Source organism: Lampris incognitus, chromosome 3 (assembly GCF_029633865.1).
Source record: "Lampris incognitus isolate fLamInc1 chromosome 3, fLamInc1.hap2, whole genome shotgun sequence".
In the NCBI taxonomy this organism is placed as follows: Eukaryota; Metazoa; Chordata; class Actinopteri; order Lampriformes; family Lampridae; genus Lampris; species Lampris incognitus.
The window spans coordinates 47,299,482-47,320,870 of record NC_079213.1 but is presented as its reverse complement, the minus strand read 5'-3'; the positions used below and the strand labels follow the sequence as shown (position 1 = coordinate 47,320,870).

The following is a 21,389-nucleotide window of genomic DNA, read 5'->3' as shown; positions in this document are numbered from 1 at the left end:
GTCATGTTGGAGATGACCTCTACTTTGGAGGGATCGACAGACACACCTCCGCCATCAACCACGTGGCCCAAAAACCGCACCCGCTTCTGCAGCAGATGACACTTCTTCGGAGCCAGTTTCAAGTTGTTCTCCCTCAACCTCTGAAACACAGTGCGGAGCCTCGACAGAGCCTCAACCTCTGACGGCGCGAAGACAAGAAGATCATCAAGATAGCACAAAAGCTTCGTGAAGTTCAGATCCTCAAAGATCCCAATCATCATTCTCGTGAAGGCTGCAGGGCTATTACAAAGGCCCTGTGGCATGCGATTGTATTCATGCAACCCAAGGGGAGTCGTGAAAGCAGTGTACTTCTTGTCATCTTCATGCATTGGGATGTTGAAGAAGCCAGAGGTGAGGTCCATCGTACTAAAGAGGCAGTTACCACCCAGCGCGGCAAGACAGTCCGACTGGTGTGGCAAGGGATGAGCGTCTTTCAAGGTCCGAGCATTCAGCCATCTGAAATCAGTGCAGATCCGAAGCCCGCCATCCTTCTTCCATACCATAACCAGCGGTGAAGCGTATGCGCTCGAGGACTTCCGGATAATCCTTTTCTCCTCCATGTCAGTGAGAACCTGTCTCAACTTCTGATAGTGGGCTGGGGGAACCCTCCTGTAGGGCAAGCGAAAGGGGCGCTCATCCACCAGATGGATGCGATGTGTGTATCCTGTGACCTCGCCACAGTCCAGAGAGTCCCTGGAGAAGATGTCATGGTACTCGGTGAGCAGCTGAGTGAGCTGGGACTTGCATGCCTCACTAACCTGACAGGAGCTGAGGTCAATGTCACTGAGTCCGAGCTCTGACAAACTCCTAGCCGGCTGGACAGGGGGACAGGCACTATCTGTGGCGTTGGACTCATGCCTCCCTGCAACTGATTGCAGTCCCTGGAAAACATTAAAGTCCTCAATCGCCAAGCATGGAAACACATCAGCCAACTTGCAGTTCCTTTTCAGTGTGATGGCTTTGTCAGATGGATTGACAACAGTCATGGGTACCCACCTATCACCCCAGAGCGGTGTGACAAGTCGACCTACGAGGACACTGCGTGGCATGGCCTTGGAGTCTGTCGGCTCCACAACAACAGTGCTTCCAGCTGACATAGGCACCTTAGCAGGAAGTCTGCCCCAGACTAAGTGCTCGTGCCTCGGTAAGAGTGTCACGGCCTGGGTGAGCTTAACAGTACCTATCTTCTCAGGAACTGCACCACCCCTCCAGCGCTGTACATTCGTGAACATGGACAAGAACTGTTCAACGTCAGGACTAGATGGATGTTCCTGTCTGGACGCGATGTCCCAGTACTCAGTACCACTCTTGAGTACATGGGCCACATGTTTAATGATGTTTGTGCCGACTATCAGATCATCATGCTGACCGGGCACGACCAGAGTGGGTATGACAAAGGAAACACCATAAAGCTGCATGTTGAGGTCATAAAAACCATCAGGCCTAGTCTCCAGACCACCGCAGCCAATCAAGACAATGTTCTCTTCAGGCTGCTGCTTCTCAGGTAAAACACCCCCAGAGCGGAGCTTCTCTACTGCATTTTCACTGATACTGCATGACATAGAGCCAGTATCCAACATGCCATTAAGCTGCACACTCTGGTTGACAAGAACAGGAGCATAGAACAAGTCACTGAAAGCCTGAATCCTCTGTGTCGCCTGAATGACCATACGCGAACCCTGAGGTGCTTTGGCACACTTGTCTTCATACAAGTGAGCCAGGGCGGAGACATCAGTGAGGGATACATCTACATTACCCACACCATCCCTCTCTAGGTGTGGGTTTAGTAGTTTAACGGACGAGACTGACGACCAGCTCTTCCACCAGGCTGAGAACGGAGCTGGTTGGGCGGCTGAGGGTGAGGACAGTCCCTCTTCCAATGACCAGGAGACAAACAGTTTATACATCGGTTCTCCCGGCTGCAGTGGGAAAATGTGGAGTGATCCGGAGACTTACAAACCCTGCACAACCTCTGTGGTGCGTCTGGCACCCGCCCTGCGGCGTTAGCTGGCGGTTGAGTCAGCGTCGGTGTCCGGACTGCAGCGCTAACTGGAACCTGAGTCTGCATTGTGACCAAACGGTCTAGCAAGCTCACCAAACTCCTCATATAGTCATCACCGCCAGAGACAGGTGCGGGAGACGGTGCGGGAGACGGTGTAGGAGACCTTGCACAAAATGGTATAGGAGATGACGCATGAGCCGGGACGGGAGATGGCACCACCGGCACGGTCGTGTTCAAGTCGGGAGCCATGTCGACTACAGGGACATGAACCTGTGAATGGAACCTACGCTCTACCGCGCCTGCTTCACGTTGTCCACCTGCAGCAACACGGGACTTCCTCTCCAGCATGTGCTCATCAAGCCTCTCCTGGATCTCGCTAGCAGACCATTTCCCTGCGGACTTGAACTTAAAAACATTGGCAAGAGACTGATCTGGACAGTGTTTGATAAACATCATGCTTACCTCGTGGCTTGGCTCTTCAATACTACGGCCCTGCCACTTCAAGCATTCGTCAGCCACCTCCACTGTTTTATTAAGCCTAATCCAATACTCCATAGCGTCCTCACCTGGCTTGGGCAGCGTACTGTAAAAGTCCGCCAGGGGCATGCTCGAGTATGTGAGGTCACTAAAGTGTTGCTTCAGTACATCAAAAATAATGTGGGGGTTCGCTATGTGGTCGACAGATGTGTTGCGCAGCTTTATCCTCACCACGTCCCCTGCTTTCCCCATAAGCTTAGCTAGAATCTCATGTGACTGCTCACTAACTGGAATGGCTCGCTTCCTCAAATACAAAGTCATAAGGCTCTCCCACTCATGAACTGTAAACTGATCAGAGCTATCGCCCCTGAAAATAGAAGGCTCCCTAGCGTCTGTCTGCATTACTATTCTAACACTAGGAGCTGTCTCCAAACGCTGTTCAGCAGACCTAGCACTGTCTGTGTGTGTGTTTCTAAGCACTTGTGTTTCCTGCAGCTTAGCAGTGATTGACTCTCCTATCTTCTCTGCTAACCGAGTAATGAGCATGGCTAACTCACCCACTGGCTGCTCGCTGTTACCTAGCACAGCCCCTTCGCTGATACCTGGCCTGGCCCGTTCTACGTAGCGTGTGGAGGTGAACTGAGGAGTGCCAAATGTGGTCAGGTCTCTAGGTCCTGGTGCTCTGGTGTCCGGTTCCCCGCCCTCTAAGAGCTGCCCGAAACTCCTACCTACACCTAGCCGTAAACCCCCACCCACATCTAACTGGTGCCCCCTCTCCATAGCACACTGGCGATCCAAAAGATCCTGATCAGCAATGTTACCCCCACCTACGTACGAACCACCCTCTGCCATGTTCCTACTTCTAACAGTCAGATAAAATAAAAAATAAAATAAAAAAGTGAAAAGCTCAATTCATTTAAATAATTGAATCTAGAAATCACTAAGAGATTGAAACAATCACACACAATCAACAAATTCACCAATATATTAATCACATATGCACATATCCAGTAGTTTACATCAATAGATTATTCACACGAGTCCTTCAATCACATCAACATTATCCTTTTTTCCTTTTTTTTTCGTGTGTTTTTCTTCCTTCAGTATATACAAATGTCCTGTTCACAAGCCCAGTCCATGGTAACCACAGCTATGACTGTCCAGTGTCCACACAGCTCAACTCCAGTCCACTGTAACATGAGCGTACAGTCTATAGAAATATCTGAGGACGTCTGGGGCTTGATGACGACAGCAGCCTCCCGCGGCGAGCAACTGATGTCACTCTCAGGATCCAGGAGGGTCACGGCACCAATGTAACGGGGGCAGTCCTATGCTGTTCTCTGCTGGTCAGCCTGCTGCACGCCCGTCACTCTCATCGTTAGCTCTGCGTTGTGTTCTAGTTGGGTGGGGCCCCAGGTGTTGTGGGGGGCCCTCAGTCTCTCATCATCATCATCATCATCATCATGATCAAGGAAGGAGGGGGGACACACAGGACTCTATTTGGCCCACCTTGCCATTTATTTTGGTTTCAAACCCTTCGACAAACGTCCAGTCCTCCAGCGGGAGCGGTGTTTCTTACGGACGTGGGGGTCGAAGCTCAACCACTCCCCGGACTTCACTCGTGTGCGTTAGAAGGAGAAACCGTCCACGGGACTCCGATGTAAGAAAGGATAAACAAGTATTTTATCCCACAGCTTGCAGTATCTTCTTACAGGGATACTCAAGGTTACGTTCTCCTCAACCAGCAAAACTGTGCTACGGTAAGAAACACGCGTGGCTCGGCTCGATCGCTGCTTGAGACTCCTCCCACAAAACAAAAATGGCCTCTCCCGCGTTCCCTCTTCCGTGTACCCACAAGACCTCTCTCTTAAAGCGACAGTACACGTATATGACGGTCGTTGTAAAACATACATAAAAGTAAATAATGACATAAAATAAAATGTAGTAAACACAAATAACAGCACACAGACAGGATTTGGTGATATTTCATACTCAAACAAAATAAAATAAAAACATTAATTTTAACCTGGTTACATAAGTCAGCATCTGTTGTCCTCCTCAAGGACAGCCAAGCACCAAGAAACGAATGGCCTTTCGGACTGGTGACTCAGGTCTTTCCCAGTAAAGATGGGAGGATCCGAAAGGTGGAAGTAAAGGTCAAACGTCCAGGAGGAAATAAACTTTTTCTTAGGCCTATCTCAGAGATAGTGCTCCTCCTTCCCCCAATGTAGTTTAGGCATAGACTATGTTGTTGAGTGGCGTTCAATCACGTCAGGCGGGGAGTGTGCTGTTATAAGACAGTATTTATTTTATTTTATTGCATTATGTGCCATTCTGTTCATTATGTGACCACTGGAGTATGCTTCATTGTTTGCTTTTGAGATTTTCGTTGTCGGTCCATTTGCGCCGTCTGGTGGCAGAAAGTGGGAACTGTGTACGATAGGAAAACGTTCCCATGATCCTCTACGACGGAGCGCAGTTCATTCAGTAGAAAGTTGGGAAAGTCTTCAGTCATAACGTGGTCCTGTTAGACATCGTCGATCATCATACATCTTGTACCTACACGTTGCATTGTTGGTATGTATCTTGTTGTTGATTTGGATATGCATCTGATTGTTCTTGGTAAACGTTATTATCCCTTCATTTTGATGTTTCAGACTGTTAAAATAGACATGTTGTCTGGCTGTAGCTTTCGTTGCTGGCAAGCTGGCTCGCGTGGCGTCATTTCATAGTTCACTAAAAACGGAGGATGGTACAGATAAATAGCTATGTTTATATACATAATTCATGTACAATTCATAAAGTCGCAAGTTGCAATTCATAAATAAGAGTTAATAGGTTAAAAGGAGAAAGGCTATGTCATTCATAATAGTTTATTTCATGTAGATTCATTTACAAGTATTTACAGTTGTGTTTACAATTTGCATTCTATGTATTCATACAGTTTCATCTGATCCTGTCTATCATTAAACCTGTGGAATCAAGAAGTTTCTTCAGAGTCCTTGATAGAGGGAATTGAGTTTAGCTGGCTGCCAAGCTATGATCTGGGGGCAGCACACAGTATAATTGATGAATTCATGACAAGAAAACTAATAACTTAAAAATAAGCTCTTTTTGTAGTGAACTTAACAATACAACAACAACAAACAGCTGTCATTGAAACCTTAACACCAACTAGCTTAAAACATCACATGATCAGTCTGAATCAGAGCATTCTGAATCATCAGATCCCGATGGATCCCCCCTCCTCTTCTGTACATTATCATCTCCCTCCTCCTCCTCACTGTCATCTTCCTCACTCTCTTCAGCTGGCTCCGGTGCAGATAGGTGTGTCGGTAGAGCAGGTCGTGTGTGGCGGACAGGGCGACAGCGACCACCCACCAGCTCCCAGCCATGTCCGAGTGGTGAGGGGTGGTGCTTCAGGGAGGGGTGGCGCACTAGATATGCCAGGTAGTCGGCGCGGAGGCAGTGTTGGCGGAGGCTATCTGCATCTGGAGGGAGAATGATGAATGATTTATTTTTCATTCTTTTCCACTTTGCGGCACGGGCCTCAGCCATGGTGCTACTCTTCTTGTCACCATAGATCACATGCCATGTGAGCTTGAAGAGCTCCTCTACCACCTCTTCCTTAGTGTCAAGGCTATCTCCACACCGTGAGAGCTGCCGTCGTGCCACAGGGCTCTTAACCACCTTGTCATATACTGAAGACTTCCCCTTGCCATAGAAGCCTGAGTTGGCATCACAGCTTGTAAAGCAGTGTAGCTGCACAATACAGTCTGCTGTAGTGGTTATAGGGATACATAATTCCCCTTACTGAGCTAGTAGGAATGTTTGTTTACAGCTGCTGTTTTCTCGTTTCGTGTGTACAGTGATACACTTCCGCTGCGCGGGTTTTTAGTGTTGTTTTTGTTATGGTGAAGGAATAAATGGTGCACGTTGTGTAGCCGAAAGAGAAAGTTGTCACGACTCCTAATTGAGCTCCTCTACACTGCGATCTCCTCAGTCACCAGGCCACGGCAAAGGACTGTCTCTTGCTTTCTATTGATACAGAGCATAACAGGCAGCTGCTGCGAGATGGCTGCTGCCGCAACATAGGCATCAGTATCAGCTGCATCAATGACAACAGGGCCACTGTAGCCTGACTTGCGCAGAACTGCATAAGCGGAGAAGAGGATGGCGTTAGCTTCAGACTGGTCAAAGCTGTAGTTCTGCATTTGTTGCTGGGTTGACAAGTTGGTGCAGTGGGTGCCAACAGAGTAGACAATCTCCACATCTGCATTCTGTGCAATGTCGGTCAGGTAGCTGCATATTAATTTTTGCAGCCGTACCTTGTTGCTGATGCTACACAGCAGTGCTTTGAATGCTTTGGCAGAGGGGAAGGGGTCATGCAATTTCATGTAGATATTGGGGGCATATGCCATACCTTGTACCCACAGGTCTCGCTCATCATTTTTAGTTGAGTATGCTGCGTCGTACGGGTCATGGTACTTGTTTGGGTTCTCAGCCTTGAGCAGAGTGATGAGGACGTACACAGGATGATCTCCCACTAAGAAGGCGAAGGGCATGCACTTAGTGGTGATGATGGTAGAGAGCTTGTCCATGACCTCAATTACAACTGACTTGTTGGGCGGTTGATTGTAAGATGTCTGGAAATAAGCCTTGCTCTTCTTTTACTCCATATTCAAGCCAGTGTGAAATCCGCTGTAGGACGGGATAGTCTGCTCAGCTGCATTAGGACGATCACCATTCATGTCCACACGAGCAAGGGCATGGATAATGCTCTGCTTACGCTGAGGCTCTGTACTGGATGAGGATGTAGTGGATTTAGGGTGGATGGGATGCTCACCACGCTTGATGGTCCTATATGGTGTTACTGCCTGCATCCCAGACACTTTCTCAGTCAGTGCCAGAGACACAGTCTTGGCGTCTTTGACGCGCACATTGCCATCCTGGATGTTTGCTTTGTACTCCGGTACAAGGCGGTCTAGACACTGCAGAAACATCCAATTACAGCGGTGTGCAGTACCCCCTCCTGTTAACGTGTCATTGGCAAAGTCATCATTGTCAATGATGCTGATGCTTGGCTCTCCTTCAGCTATCTCATTAGGACACACAGAACACCGCTCGAGGTCATGCGGGGCCCAGACATCATGCAGGAGAAGCACATTTGGGTAGCTGATCCCCATGCCCAGCTTGTAGAAAGAGTCAACAAGCTCCTTGCTGCGAGTGATCCCGTGAAGGGTGATGGTGGTATTGATGGCGGTAGTGGTGGGTCACTTTGTGACATATTGTGTGATGAGAGAGCTGAGAGAGAGTGTGCTCGGAAATAGATCTACCCCCTCCTTCCCCCGCAAAGCAGACAGCAGCTGCACCATGAGAGGCGAGAGTTCTTCCTCCTCCTCTAGCTCATCGACCTTCGGCGGCCATGCTACAAGTTTAATTGACTTGATGTCATCCCTGAGCCGCTCAGCCACATTGCGAACCAGTTGCTCACTGCTGACACCAATGGAGGAAAGTGCTGCTTCCACATATGAACCACCCCCAGACGTGTCATAGACTAGGTTGCTCTGGTTCGGGAGTGGAAGCCCACCTAGCCCTCAAACTCCCGGGTCAGGATGTCTTTGATATAGGATGACTTGACCCTGGATGTTGGGAAGCCATACCGAGAGATGATGGAGCTGTAGTCTCGGAGGAGGCTCTGCAGTGACCTTAGCTCATGTTCCTCAAAGATGACTGTTCTTATGTGGTCAAAGACGATAGTCTGAGCCTCACGGAGAGTGACATTTTGCATATGTGGAAGTTTGTCATCTTCACTCATTTTCTGATAATTACGCACATATTTCAACCAGCATTTTAAGTGATATCTGATCTCAAGTGCGTAGGGCTGATCGCAGCCGTTTGGCCGCTGGAGCCGCAACTGGGGAAGAAACATCAGACATAGACGAAGACTGAGATTGGCATTCATCAACTTCTCGTTTTTTCTGTCTTTTCTGGGCATGTCCCAGTTTCTTGACATTCCATAAGGTCAGCGTACATGTATCATGGACACATTGTCCGACGGGACCTTTATCCCAATCAACAGTTGCATGGACATTTCCAAACTTGTCAATACTGCTCCATAACAGGGCCCTTTTCTTGATATTTTCCCACCTCTGAATTGAGGTAATGGAATCAGTGGCTTCATCACAAAGCCTGCCACACTGGAGGACACATGGAGTCTGATGAATTATGTGCTGTCTATTTGCCCCTGTAAGTTGATTGATTTCTTCCATTTTCAAGCAGTTATGTATGTCTCTACTGTTCCATTCACCTATAGGCAGAAACAAAAAACAAGTTTGCTCAGGGTGATTTTCTATGATGCTACATTAGTTTATAGTTTAAGTATTGCTTAATTGAACTGGTGTTTTTTTTCAACAGAGGCCATCTCCAAAAATTAAATGATGTACTTTATGTTGATACTTTAATGTAATATAACAATATAACAATGTATATACTTCACACAAAAGTTTTATAAAATTAGGTGATTCAGGATTAAAGTCATGTGCATTTTTGCCAACCAGCCCTATCACAGCGTTGTTTGGCACAATGTTAAAATGTGATCAAAATCACTAGCTAGCTATGCTAGTTTATGAACAGTTGTTAAATTACTGTGTGTGTGTAGTGAATATGTATAGCCTATGAAACACATACTATTAATGCTGTGTGCCTGCTTGTGTGAGTGTGTGAGCTAAAGTTAGCAACTAGTAGCGATTGTGATCAAGCTAGCAAATATGAAACGTGATTAGCCTTTATTAGCTAACAAATATTATTTATTATTATTAAAAGCAACACAATGATAAAAATATCATGAAAACTGTGATACTTACTTTAGTCTCAGTATCAAGAGTGTGATGACCGCGGAATAGGCTAATAGCTAGCTAGCTAGCTAATTTTCTGAAAGGTCATGACCACAATATTTTTGAAGGGACAGTAACTAACAGCCTATTAGTAGGCCCGCCCTGACCCGCAACCCCCTGTCACGCACGCACGCACGCGCGCGCGCGCACACACACACACACACACAGGGCACAGGAGGCACAGACAGGTATAGGCTACATGTTTACCATATTTTATAAGTTATTGTTGTTTAAACCTTGGTGTATTATACATCATTTGAAAGGTAACAGCATGATCTACCAGAATGAATGATAAAGTATAGTTTCAAAGTAAAATCTACTTTAGAAGTTGTCTTTTATAGGCAACGTTCACTGAAAAACACCTTCCCGTTCACATCTTCACTCCACTGGATGGTGGCCATCTTGGATTTCTGGGTCAAAATGATGTCATAATGTCAAACTGATGTCAGAATCAGAATCCTCATGGTTGACTTATATGAAAAAAGTGTCTTCATCCATGATTCTAGGTGCTCTGGTTCAAAAGTTAATTTTTCAATATGGCCGCAGGCAGCCATTTTGGATTTGGCCCTCCAGCAAAAATACCCGCTATTTTTGGGAGGTACATGGGAGCTCAATTTCTTTCAAAAGGTTAATAGAAGTCAAGTAAATCATCAAAACCTGTTAGCCAGAGAGTGGTCACGGAATTGAGGTTTTAGACCCTGCTACATACACGCTACACTACACTGCACTGCCCCCCTCCTTCGGGAAGCACGTCCGCACGCGCATCCCACTTCTGACACCAATGTAGCGAATTCGGGGGGGGGGGCCGCGACGTGAACCCGCCTCTCCCGCATCGCGGGCGACATCGCTAAGCCCTCGACTAGTGCGCGACTAGTAACGCGTCGGACCCTTTAGTCAAGTGGTTAACGTTGTCGCTTGTGGAACGGGAGCCCCAGGTTCGCGTCCTGGTTGTGGCTATTCTCGGGGACGCGATGTCGCCCGCGGTGCGGGAGATACGGGTTCGCGTTCCTGCAGTTGCCCCGTCGGATTCGCTACAATATTTTTGCAGGCGCATTAACTAAATAGTCTTGTTTTAGGTTGGGAATTTTTATTTTGGGTAAGCTGGACAAAGTAAGGGCTAACAGTGGGAAAGTGATGCAGGTACACTTGTATGAGCAGTGAATGTGGTAATGAGCTTTCTTGTGTAATGCCTCTTCGTTGTATTGTCATTTTATTGTGAAGTGTATGGTGTACACCTTTTGAAAATAAGATATACAATGCAGATGCAACATGACTGTGTATGCTGTGACAATAAGATGTTTGCTATCGCATCTATACAAATCCAGTGAGTTAACATTGCATGTAATTTGGAGGTCATTAATATAATTATTACAGTTGATGAAGAGCCAGCAGCTGTCCTGTATTCATTTCTTCCGCTGTTCCAGGGTCTTACAACATTAGCATGTGTTTTCCTTTTTCTTTTCATCCTTTTCTTTTTACCCCTCTTTCTCTTGTGTCTTGGTGTTTCTTTTTATTTTTTTTCGCTTATTGTTCACAGTAGAACCCAGCCACTGAGGATGCACACGCCAGTGCATCCTTAGCACCGATCCCAAGCCCGGACAAATGGGGAGGGTTGCGTCAGGAAGGGCATCCGGCGTAAAATCTTTGCCAAATCAAATATGCGGATCATAAATAAGACTTACATACCGGATCGGTCGAGGCCCGGGTTACCAACGACCGCCATCGGTACTGTTAACCAGCAGGGTGTCGGTGGAAACTATGCTACTGTTGGGCGAAGGAGAAGGAGAGGGGGAAAGCATGTCCAGAGGTAGCTAGAGAGGAGGAAGGGTAGGCATGTGGAGGTGAGAGTTGGAACTTTGAATGTTGGCACTATGACTGGTAAAGGGAGAGAGCTGGCTGACATGATGGAAAGAAGAAAGGTAGGCATAATGTGTGTGCAAGAGACCAGGTGGAAGGGGAGTAAGGCCAGGAGTATCGGAGGTTGGTTCAAACTCTTTTACCATGGTGTGAATGGGAGGAGAAATGGGGTAGGGGTAATTCTGAAGGAAGAGAATGTCAAGAGCGTGCTGGAAGTGAAGAGAGTGTCAGACAGAGTGATGAGTATGAAGCTGGAAATTGAAGGTTTATTGCTGAATGTTATCAGCGCATATGCCCCGCAAGTTGGGTGTGAGATGGATGAAAAAGAAGAATTCTGGAATGAGTTGGACTACATGGTGGAGAGGGTACCCAAGGAGGAGAGAGTGGTGATTGGAGCGGACTTCAATGGACATGTTGGTGAAGGGAACAGAGGTGATGAGGAGGTAATGGGAAGGTATGGAGTCAAGAAGAGAAATGTGGAAGGACAGATGGTGGTCGATTTTGCGAAAAGGATGTAAATGGCTGTGGTGAATACATATTTCAAGAAGAGGGAGGAACACAGGGTGACGTACAAGAGTGGAGGAAAGTGCACACAGGTGGACTATATCTTATTTAGAAGGCGCCATCTAAAAGGGATTGAAGACTGCAAGGTGGTGACAGGGGAGAACGTAGCTAGACAGCATTGGATGGTGGTCTGTAGGATGACTTTGGAGACCAAGAAGAGGAAGCAAGTGAAGACACAGCCGAAGATCAAATGGTGGAAGTTGAAGAAGGAAGACTGCTGTGTGGAGTTCAGGCAGGAGTTAAGACAGGCACTGGGTGGTAGTGAAGAGTTACCAGATGGCTGGACAACCACTGCAGAAATAGTGAGGGAGACAGCTAGGAAGGTACTTGGTGTGTCATCAGGACAGAGGACGGAAGACAAGGAGACTTGGTGGTGGAATGAGGAAGTACAGCAAATTATACAGAGGAAAAGGTTGGCAAAGAAGAAGTGGGATAGTAAGAGAGATGAAGAAAGTAGACGGGAGTACAAGGAGATGCAGCGTAAAGCAAAGAGAGGGGTGGCAAAGGCAAAGGAAAAGGCGTATGGTGAGTTGTATGACAGGTTAGACACTAAGGAAGGAGAAAAGGACTTGTACCGATTGGCTAGACAGAGGGACCGAGCTGCAAAGGATGTGCAGCAAGTTAGGGCGATCAAGGATAGAGATGGAAATGTGCTGACAAGCGAGGAGAGTGTGCTAAGAAGGTGGAAGGAATACTTTGAGGGGCTGATGAATGAAGAAAATGAGAGAGAGAGAAGGTTGGATGATGTAGGGATAGTGAATCAGGAAGTTCAGTGGATTGACAAGGAGGAAGTGAGGGCAGCTGTGAAGAGGATGAAGAGTGGAAAGGCAGTTGGTCCTGATGACATACCTGTGGAGGCATGGAGATGTTTAGGAGAGATGGCAGTGGAGTTTTTAACTAGATTGTTTAACACAATCCTGGAAAGTGAGAGGATGCCTGAGGAGTGGAGAAGACGCATACTGGTACCGCTTTTCAAGAACAAGGGTGATGTGCAGAACTGTAACAACTACAGAGGTATAAAGTTGATCAGCCACAGCATGAAGATTTGGGAAAGAGTAATAGAAGCTAGGTTAAGAGGAGAGGTGATGATCAGCGAGCAGCAGTATGGTTTCATGCCACGAAAGAGCACCACAGATGCGATGTTTACTTGGAGAATGTTGATTGAGAAGTATAGAGAAGGCCAGAAAGAGTTGCATTGTGTCTTTGCAGATTTAGAGAAAGCTTATGACAGAGTGCCGAGAGAGGAGGTGTGGTATTGTATGAGGAAGTCAGGAGTTGCAGAGAAGTATGTAGGAGTAGTGCAGGATATGTATGAGGGCAGTGTGAGAATGGTGAGGTGTGCAGTTGGAATGACAGATGGGTTCAAGGTGGAGGTCAGATTACATCAAGGATCGGCTCTGAGCCCTTTCTTGTTTGCAATGGTGATGGACAGGTTGACGGATGAGATCAGGCAGGAGTCTCCATGGACGATGATGTTCGCGGATGACATTGTGATCTGTAGCGAGAGTAGGGTGCAGGTTGAGGAGATCCTGGAGAGGTGGAGGTATGCACTGGAGAGAAGAGGAATGAAAGTCAGTAGGAGCAAGACAGAATACCTATGCGTGAATGAGAGAGAGGACAGTGGAATGGTCAGGATGCAAGGAGTGGAGGTGACAAAGGCATTTGAGTTTAAATACTTGGGGTCAACTGTCCAAAGTAACGGGGAGTGCAGTAGAGAGGTGAAAAAGAGAGTGCAGGCAGGTTGGAGTGGGTGGAGAAGTGTGTCAGGAGTGATTTGCGACAGAAGGGTACCAGCAAGAGTTAAAGGGAAAGTTTACAAGACGGTTGTGAGACCAGCTATGTTATATGGTTTGGAGACAGTGGCACTGACGAAAAGACAGGAGGCGGAGCTGGAGGTGGCAGAGTTGAAGATGCTAAGATTTTCACTGGGAGTAATGAAGAAGGACAGGATTAGGAACGATTATATTAGAGGAACCGCTCAGGTTGGACGGTTTGGAGACAAAGCAAGAGAGGCAAGATTGAGATGGCTTGGACATGTGTGGAGGAGAGATGTTGAGTATATTGGGAGAAGGATGCTGAATATGGAGCTGCCAGGGAAGAGCAGAAGAGGAAGGGCAAAGAGGAGGTTTATGGATGTGGTGAGGGAAGACATGCAGGTGGCTGGTGTGACAGAGGAAGACGCAGAAGATAGGAAGAAATGGAAATGGATGATCCACTGTGGCGACCCCTAACGGGAGCAGCCGAAAGTAGTAGTAGTAGTAGTTCACAGTAGGTGAGTCTGCGTTGTGCAGCACAACTTGCATTGAACGTGAACTATACAGTACAGTGGGAAGCGAGTTTGCAATGTAGAGTAGCTGATTTAATTTAAGAGTAGGTGAGAAGGGGTAGGAAAAAAGAGAAGTGTAAATTTCCTCCTACTGCTTTACCAACACGTAACACATATTCTGATGTATATGGAGATTTGTTCACTGAGTCTGATGTGAGGATTTGTTAATCCCTCTAGATTATTGCCAATGGCTTATCTGTATGTTATATCCTGCTTGTTTACATGTCGAAATAAATCATCATTCATTCATTCATTCATTCATTCATTGTAGGGGTTTCTGGAGAAGGTGTACAACAGCTGCTGAGAGAGGCTTTAAGTTCCGCTCAGGAAAGGGACTGAGAAGACATGAGTTTTTTTTTTTGTTCTTTTTTACTGTTTATTTTCAGTAAATAGACATTTCCTAAAACATACATGCTCCGCTCTCCCTTCCAGCAGGTGGCGGTAGCTCACCAAATCGTTTTGTGTCAGCCGCCAGACCTTGCAGGAGGAAGAAGAAGAAGAAGAAGAAGAAGAAGTTGAAGAAGAAGACTCGTGTCTCTAAGCGGAACTGTGCGCACAGCCGAGTGGACTTGCGACATGTTATGAAGGACGGACTTGGTGTCAAGGCCACTTGCTAAATGTGGAAGGTAACAGAATATTTACTCATTCATTTAAAATGATTTATTTGCATAAACTGTTTTGTTTAACACGCACATGTATCAACTTTAATATGTATCAACATGTATCAACTTTAATAACAGAAATGTGAGAATTATTAAAAAAAAATGTGAGGATCGAAGACCATTGAGGATTTAGCGTCCTTCTCTCAGTCCTGCGTAAAAGTCGTCACAGGACGCGGCGCAGCGCTGATGCCCCCCCCCCCGGACCGGGGTAACGGAGGACCGGGGGACTGGGATAACGGAGGACGGCGGACCGGGGGGGGGGGGTGGTGCGTGAAGGTTAAACAGCGCGGCCGTTTCAGCGGTGCTGGTGAAGGCGGGAGGCTGAACACGCTCCCTTGTGGACCAGGCAGTCCCGGGGACACGGGTGTAGTGTTTGAATGCTCAGGTACGGTTCTGCAAAAGCCACCATGATGGCGCTGAACCGTTGTTATGACTCGCACCAGCAGGCTGTGTGGAGGACTGCTGTGAAGTAGGACCTGTCTACTGCTGTGGAACACAACACATGTCCACCATGTTCATGTCCTCTATGTCCACCGTGTTCATGTCCTCTATGTTCACCGTGTTCATGTCCTCTATGTCCACCGTGTTCATGTCCTCTATGTTCACCATGTTCATGTCCTCTATGTCCACTGTGTTCATGTCCTCTATGTTCACCGTGTTCATGTCCTGTATGTCCACCGTGTTCATGTCCTCTATGTCCACCGTGTTCATGTCCTCTATGTTCACCATGTTCATGTCCTCTATGTCCAGAGATGGCCCATCTGTCCAACTACGCAGTCCGCATGGCCCGAATGAGTGCCAGCATCTTTGGGGAAGTTGTTCGTCCGACAGATTCCAAGTCCATGAAGGTGGTCCGACTGTTCCAGGAGCCTCCGATGGCCCAGAAGAAAGAGGTGTATGACTGGTACCCCCAGCACCAGATCTACTATGCCATGACTCAAAAGCTGAGGTTCATGGGACTATTCAGGTAATGGCGACACAGCCTACAGCCTTGCATTTGTTGTAGACGCAGGTGCGCCTCTCCTGGTCGCCGGCGGCATGTGTACGCTGTGTTGGAAAGTGGCCTCCTCACAGGGTCAGCCTCTTGACTCAATATTAAGAATATGGACCATATCCCAGTGACTTCCACATGGGAAAGCTGCATGTCTCTTGCAGACCCACAGCTTGATGTATGAATGAGCTGGGAACACGTGTGCTGTGTGTACTAGTGGTGGCTGGTGTGTAACTAACGTGTGTAACTAAAAGGGCCTCGCATCAACTCTGCATGTTGAGCGACAAAGTTCTGGCTTGTCACAAAGATCACGCTGCAAATGAGATGAGATCTCAGCTAGCATGATACATTGTATATCAGATTAGATCAGATTGTTTTATTAGCCACACCACCAAGGCTGGTGAAACGTGTTTTGGGTACACATGAAACTCTGCAGCACAACACACACATGGGAAACACACACACGCCACATGTTATCACCAACAACACAGTCACACAAGAGCAGAAATAAACGCGCCGTGCATAACAATGAGGTGAGTGGTGGCGTGTATGCCAGGCAGCGGGGTGTGTGTGTGTGTGTGTGTGTGTGTGTGTGTGTGTGTGTGTGTGTGCAACCACACTGACTCGCAGCGCTTCACTCTTCTCTGCAGGGATGAACATGAAGACTTTAAGGAGGAGATGCGTCGCCTGAAGAAACTGAGAGGGAAGGTCAAACCGAAGAAGGGTGAGGGAAAACGAGCAGCCAAGAAGAAATGACCTACTGGATCTCCAAGCTTCCCTCGTGTGGGCGTGGTCCGGGGATGAACACTGATGCCCCCTACATGCAGAGGCATTTTGTGTGAACACGCCTTAGTCAAGTCAAGGCCTCAGCAAACCTCCAGCTACGCTGCTTGGAGTCCATATGCTGAGTCTGTTGGGCCGCTGAAGTTATGAGCCGCTATATCTGCGAGGAGGCTTGTTCATACTGTCATGTTGTTTTGATGTTGTGGGATTGAATGAAATAAAGTGACTTGTTTTTACAGTAATGTGTTTGGAAAAAATAAAGATGAGACATGTTGACAAAAGGATTCGGTTGACCAAAATGACAACGAGACAAACATGTCATTGACTAAGCTCATACTGTAACTTTGTAGATGTCCAGGGAAGATGCAGCGCTCAGAGAAGCCATGCCAGGGGCCACATATAAATAAAACCAGTTAATGATATTATCATACGGCCCGTTAGTCAGAGACCCCTGTGTAAACCACCCGGTCCACCTCCTGCGTTGAAGGACTAGATGCTGTTCTGCAGTAATACTGTCACCAGCACTTCCTCCGCCGCGTCGATTTTAAGTTTTTCCCCGAGTGGCTGAGAGTAGTTTGTTGTGTATCATGAGATTTAAACAAAATCCACAATACCGTGTTACTATTACCCCTTCAAATAAAGTGTTTTTTGGAAAATGGTGTTATTTTCATTTTTCAGCAGGGAGGCCAGTTCAGCCTTGTTGCTTTATTCTGGGAAATACTGCTGCAGCCCACATGAGCCATGTTGCAACATGCAACATGCAGCTCCATCACACATCATTACACAACGCTCCGAAGTGGACACAGCAACAATGCCTGGTAGCAATCACAACGGTGCCTGCCCTGCGTCTCTGTCTCCCCCTCCTGTGCAGCAGCCTACGTCTTTTCCTCTTTTATTTTCCACTCGGTTTCTCGCAGTTTAAAATGGCGGCGTTGAGCAGCGCCGAGTCCCCACAGCCCGTCTTCAACGGAGACACCATGAGCCGTGATCCGGACAGGGAGCGGGGACTGGAGGAGCTGTGCGCCGAGCTCGGCCCCACCTGTTCCGCTGGGGCACCTGAATGTCCGCAGGATGAAGAGGTAGGCGCAAGACGCATAGGGGTACGGGGGCTTAGCTGATCAAGGAGAGACGGGCTCAGAGCGGAGGTAATAGGATGTAAATCTTCAGGAAACACCGGCTGGAATATGGATCATGGGGGATGCATTGCAGGGGGGCGAGACGATGCACTAAAACGTTACCGATTTATTCATGCATTTTGGTCTCCCCCGTTTACATTGCATTAAACGCATGTGCGACAAACAGAGGGAAGCAGAGGAACGTTTTAGTCCACCGACTGTGTTTATTTCAGGCCTGCTTTATTTAATTCCCTCTTCGCCTCGTTTTCTAGAGCTCACTGCAGCTGCAGCAGCTTGTCGTGCGCTAGCAGCTCTCTGGCACCGCTTTCCTCAACTAGCCACCTCTCTGGCACCGCTTTCCTCAACACAACAATCGCACCGCGGCGCGCAGACATAGCGAAAGATTGGTTGACACCTCAAATCCACCCAATTAAACTAATTTCTCGTCATTACTGCGGCGAAAGTGATATTTTCAGTGTCACTCCCTTCATCTTATATCAGTGGTGAGAATGATGGAGATGGCAGACTAAAGTCGTGCAATTGTTTTGTTAGCCTTTAATTTGCTATATGATTTACTTTATGGCATAAGGATAACCCGTCCCACACGCGCGCTCACACACATGCACATACATACATATATACATACATACATACATACATACATACATACATACATACATACATTAATACATACATTAATACATACATACATACATAGAACATGAGACAGGCTGCGTCCGCTTAACCAACTGCACGCTGTTCCTGTGAAGCCACTGTTTCTTGACATGTTGACTTGAGACTTCAGGTTATGCTCAGTCTTAGGTTCAAGGGGGCCCCACTGCTGGACCATGACAGTGGAGTATTGTGGCCAAGGTGTGTTAATACACATATTGTGGCTGCAGTGGCACCAGTATGTGGGATATAATAATGATTTCCATTACCTGTCAGAATGACCAGTCTTTCTTCATCCCTAGTACTTCTGCTGCTTTGTTCCTCGTGGAGTTGTGGTACTGTATTACAAGAACACGCAGGGTAGAAGTTGTGGTACTGTATTACAAGATCATGCAGGGTAGAAGTTGTGGTACTGTCTTACAAGATCATGCAGGGTAGAAGTTGTGGTACTGTATTACAAGAACACGCAGGGTAGAAGTTGTGGTACTGTATTACAAGAACATGCAGGGTAGAAGTTGTGGTACTGTATTACAAGAACACGCAGGGTAGAAGTTCTGGTACTGTCTTACAAGATCATGCAGGGTAGAAGTTCTGGTACTGTCTTACAAGATCATGCAGGGTAGAAGTTGAGGTACTGTCTTACAAGATCATGCAGAGTAGAAGTTGTGGTACTGTCTTACAAGATCATACAGAGTAGAAGTTGTGGTACTGTCTTACATGATCATGCAGGGTAGAAGTTGTGGTACTGTCTTACAAGATCACGCAGGGTAGAAGTTGTGGTACTGTCTTACAAGATCACGCAGGGTAGAAGTTGTGGTACTGTATTACAAGATTATGCAGCGTAGAAGTTGTGGTACTGTCTTACATGATCACGCAGGGTAGAATTTGTGGTACTGTCTTACAAGATCATGCAGGGTAGAAGTTGTGGTACTGTCTTACAAGATCATGCAGGGTAGAAGTTGTACTGTCTTACAAGTTCATGCAGGGTAGAAGTTGTGGTACTGTATTACAAGAACACGCAGGGTAGAAGTTGTGGTACTGTCTTACAAGATCATGCAGGGTAGAAGTTGTGGTACTGTCTTACAAGATCACGCATGGTAGAAGTTGTGGTACTGTCTTACAAGATCACACAGGGTAGAACTTGTGGTACCTTCTTACAAGATCACGCAGGGTAGAAGTTGTGGTACTGTCTTACAAGATCACGCAGGGTAGAAGTTGTGGTACTGTCTTACAAGATCACAAAGGGTAGAAGTTGTGGTACTGTCTTACAAGATCACGCAGGGTAGAAGTTGTGGTACTGTCTTACAAGATCACGCAGGGTAGAAGTTGTGGTACTGTCTCACAAGATCATGCAGGGTAGAATTTGTGGTACTGTCTTACAAGATCACGCAGGGTAGAAGTTGTGGTACTGTCTTACAAGATCACGCAGGGTAGAAGTTGTGGTACTGTCTTACAAGATCATGCAGGGTAGAAGCCAGTTATAGAAACTACAGGGTGAAATGCTGATTTGCCAGGTATAGTCATCGTCAGAGCTATAACATTTCTAATTCATTGTAAAAAACTACAGTGGCTACTACTTCATTTGTACTTCATTTTAATTTTAATCTAAGCAAATAAATGGGTAGGTTTTATTCATAAGAAATTGGGGAATATTCTAGGTGTCTTCACGCATGCTCAATAATCTAGATAAGAAAATCTCAGAAAGTTGAATCAGTTCATCTGGACATGTTTTTTGAGAGAAATGTTCCATCATTAATCTAAGTGACCTCTTCAGACTCAACTGACTGCACGTATCTGTTTATGAGGGTGGGGGTACCTGCAGTCAGGTGAGACTGAAGAGGTCACTTAGAAGATGATAGAATGTTTCTCTCTCAATAAAAGTTGTTTCCAGATGAACTGATTCACCTTCCCGTGATATAAATGTAAATGTAAATGTTTAGGGTTTATCAGTATATTTCAGCTTCAGTTGTGACTCTCACCAGTCCTTTAGCTTTATTGTTTAATGGGCCCAGCAGTTTTTCACTAAATCATCTCCTCTTGCATTTGTATGAAGCGGGGGTACATGCCCACTTCTTCAGGAGGAGATATCAGAGACACTGCTGGCACAAATCCAATTTGATTTTTAATTGCTGAACCAAACTGTTGGACAGCTTTGTGTTTAGACACCTAGATCTGGGGAATGTTCTCCAGCTGAGGTTTCACCATTTCACCGACTGTTCAAACCCTTACAAGGCTCAGAATGTCAACGTTGACACGTTTTGCTGCTTGAGTTTGGGCAAGTATGTGAGACTGGTGAGCAAAGAAAGGTTCTTCCTGTAGTTTCACCAACTCAAAATGTCTTATTTCTTGATGGGTAGTTTATCATAATTCATGTAATTGTGCCCTTTTTCCACAGATCTGGAACATTAAACAGATGATAAAATTGACACAGGAACACCTGGAGGCCCTTCTTGACAAGTTTGGAGGAGAACACAACCCTCCATCCATATATCTCGAGGTAGAAATAGTTTGGCTTTATAACATGTTGATGCAAATACATCATATGGCTTTTGAACACCACATCAAATAAGTAAAATTAAAGCAAAGCAGTCGTTTCTGACGTAAGCTTGCTCTGCTGTTTTCCCAGGCCTACGAGGAGTACACCAGCAAGCTGGACTCCCTTCAGCAACGAGAGCAGCAGCTCCTGGAGGCAATGGGCAACAGCACTGACTTCCCCCCTTCCACACCTGCCCTCCTGGATGTTAAAGTGGGGAGTTGTGGGGACAGTAGTGGGGCCCAGGCCTTCCTGTCAGCCCCCAATACACTGGCTGTCCTGTCCAGTCCTGCTGATGCTGTCCGTGCTAACCCCCGCTCACCCCAAAAGCCCATCGTCAGGGTCTTCCTGCCCAACAAACAGAGAACAGTGGTATGTCTGTTGTGAAATACGAGACATTTGTGTCTTTATTTTTTTTCTCCTCTAGATATAAAGGCAGACGTTAAAAAATAGTTTGAGGGCTTTGACTTTT

At 46.7% G+C, this 21,389-nt stretch overlaps 2 protein-coding genes across 2 annotated transcripts; both read left to right on the top strand.

Annotated features, from left to right (window-relative positions):
• Positions 1-14,593: 14,593 nt before the first annotated feature.
• Positions 14,594-17,243, top strand: mrps33 (mitochondrial ribosomal protein S33). Its single transcript, XM_056277587.1, has 3 exons — positions 14,594-14,787; positions 15,574-15,790; positions 16,465-17,243. The coding sequence occupies exons 2-3, from the start codon at positions 15,576-15,578 to the stop codon at positions 16,568-16,570; spliced, it is 321 nt and encodes a 106-aa protein (XP_056133562.1). The 5' UTR covers positions 14,594-14,787; positions 15,574-15,575; the 3' UTR covers positions 16,571-17,243.
• Positions 17,244-17,520: 277 nt separating this feature from the next.
• Positions 17,521-21,304, top strand: LOC130109749 (serine/threonine-protein kinase B-raf-like). The gene is made up of 3 exons (XM_056276735.1): positions 17,521-17,676; positions 20,780-20,881; positions 21,011-21,304. The coding sequence occupies exons 1-3, from the start codon at positions 17,521-17,523 to the stop codon at positions 21,302-21,304; spliced, it is 552 nt and encodes a 183-aa protein (XP_056132710.1).
• Positions 21,305-21,389: the final 85 nt, after the last annotated feature.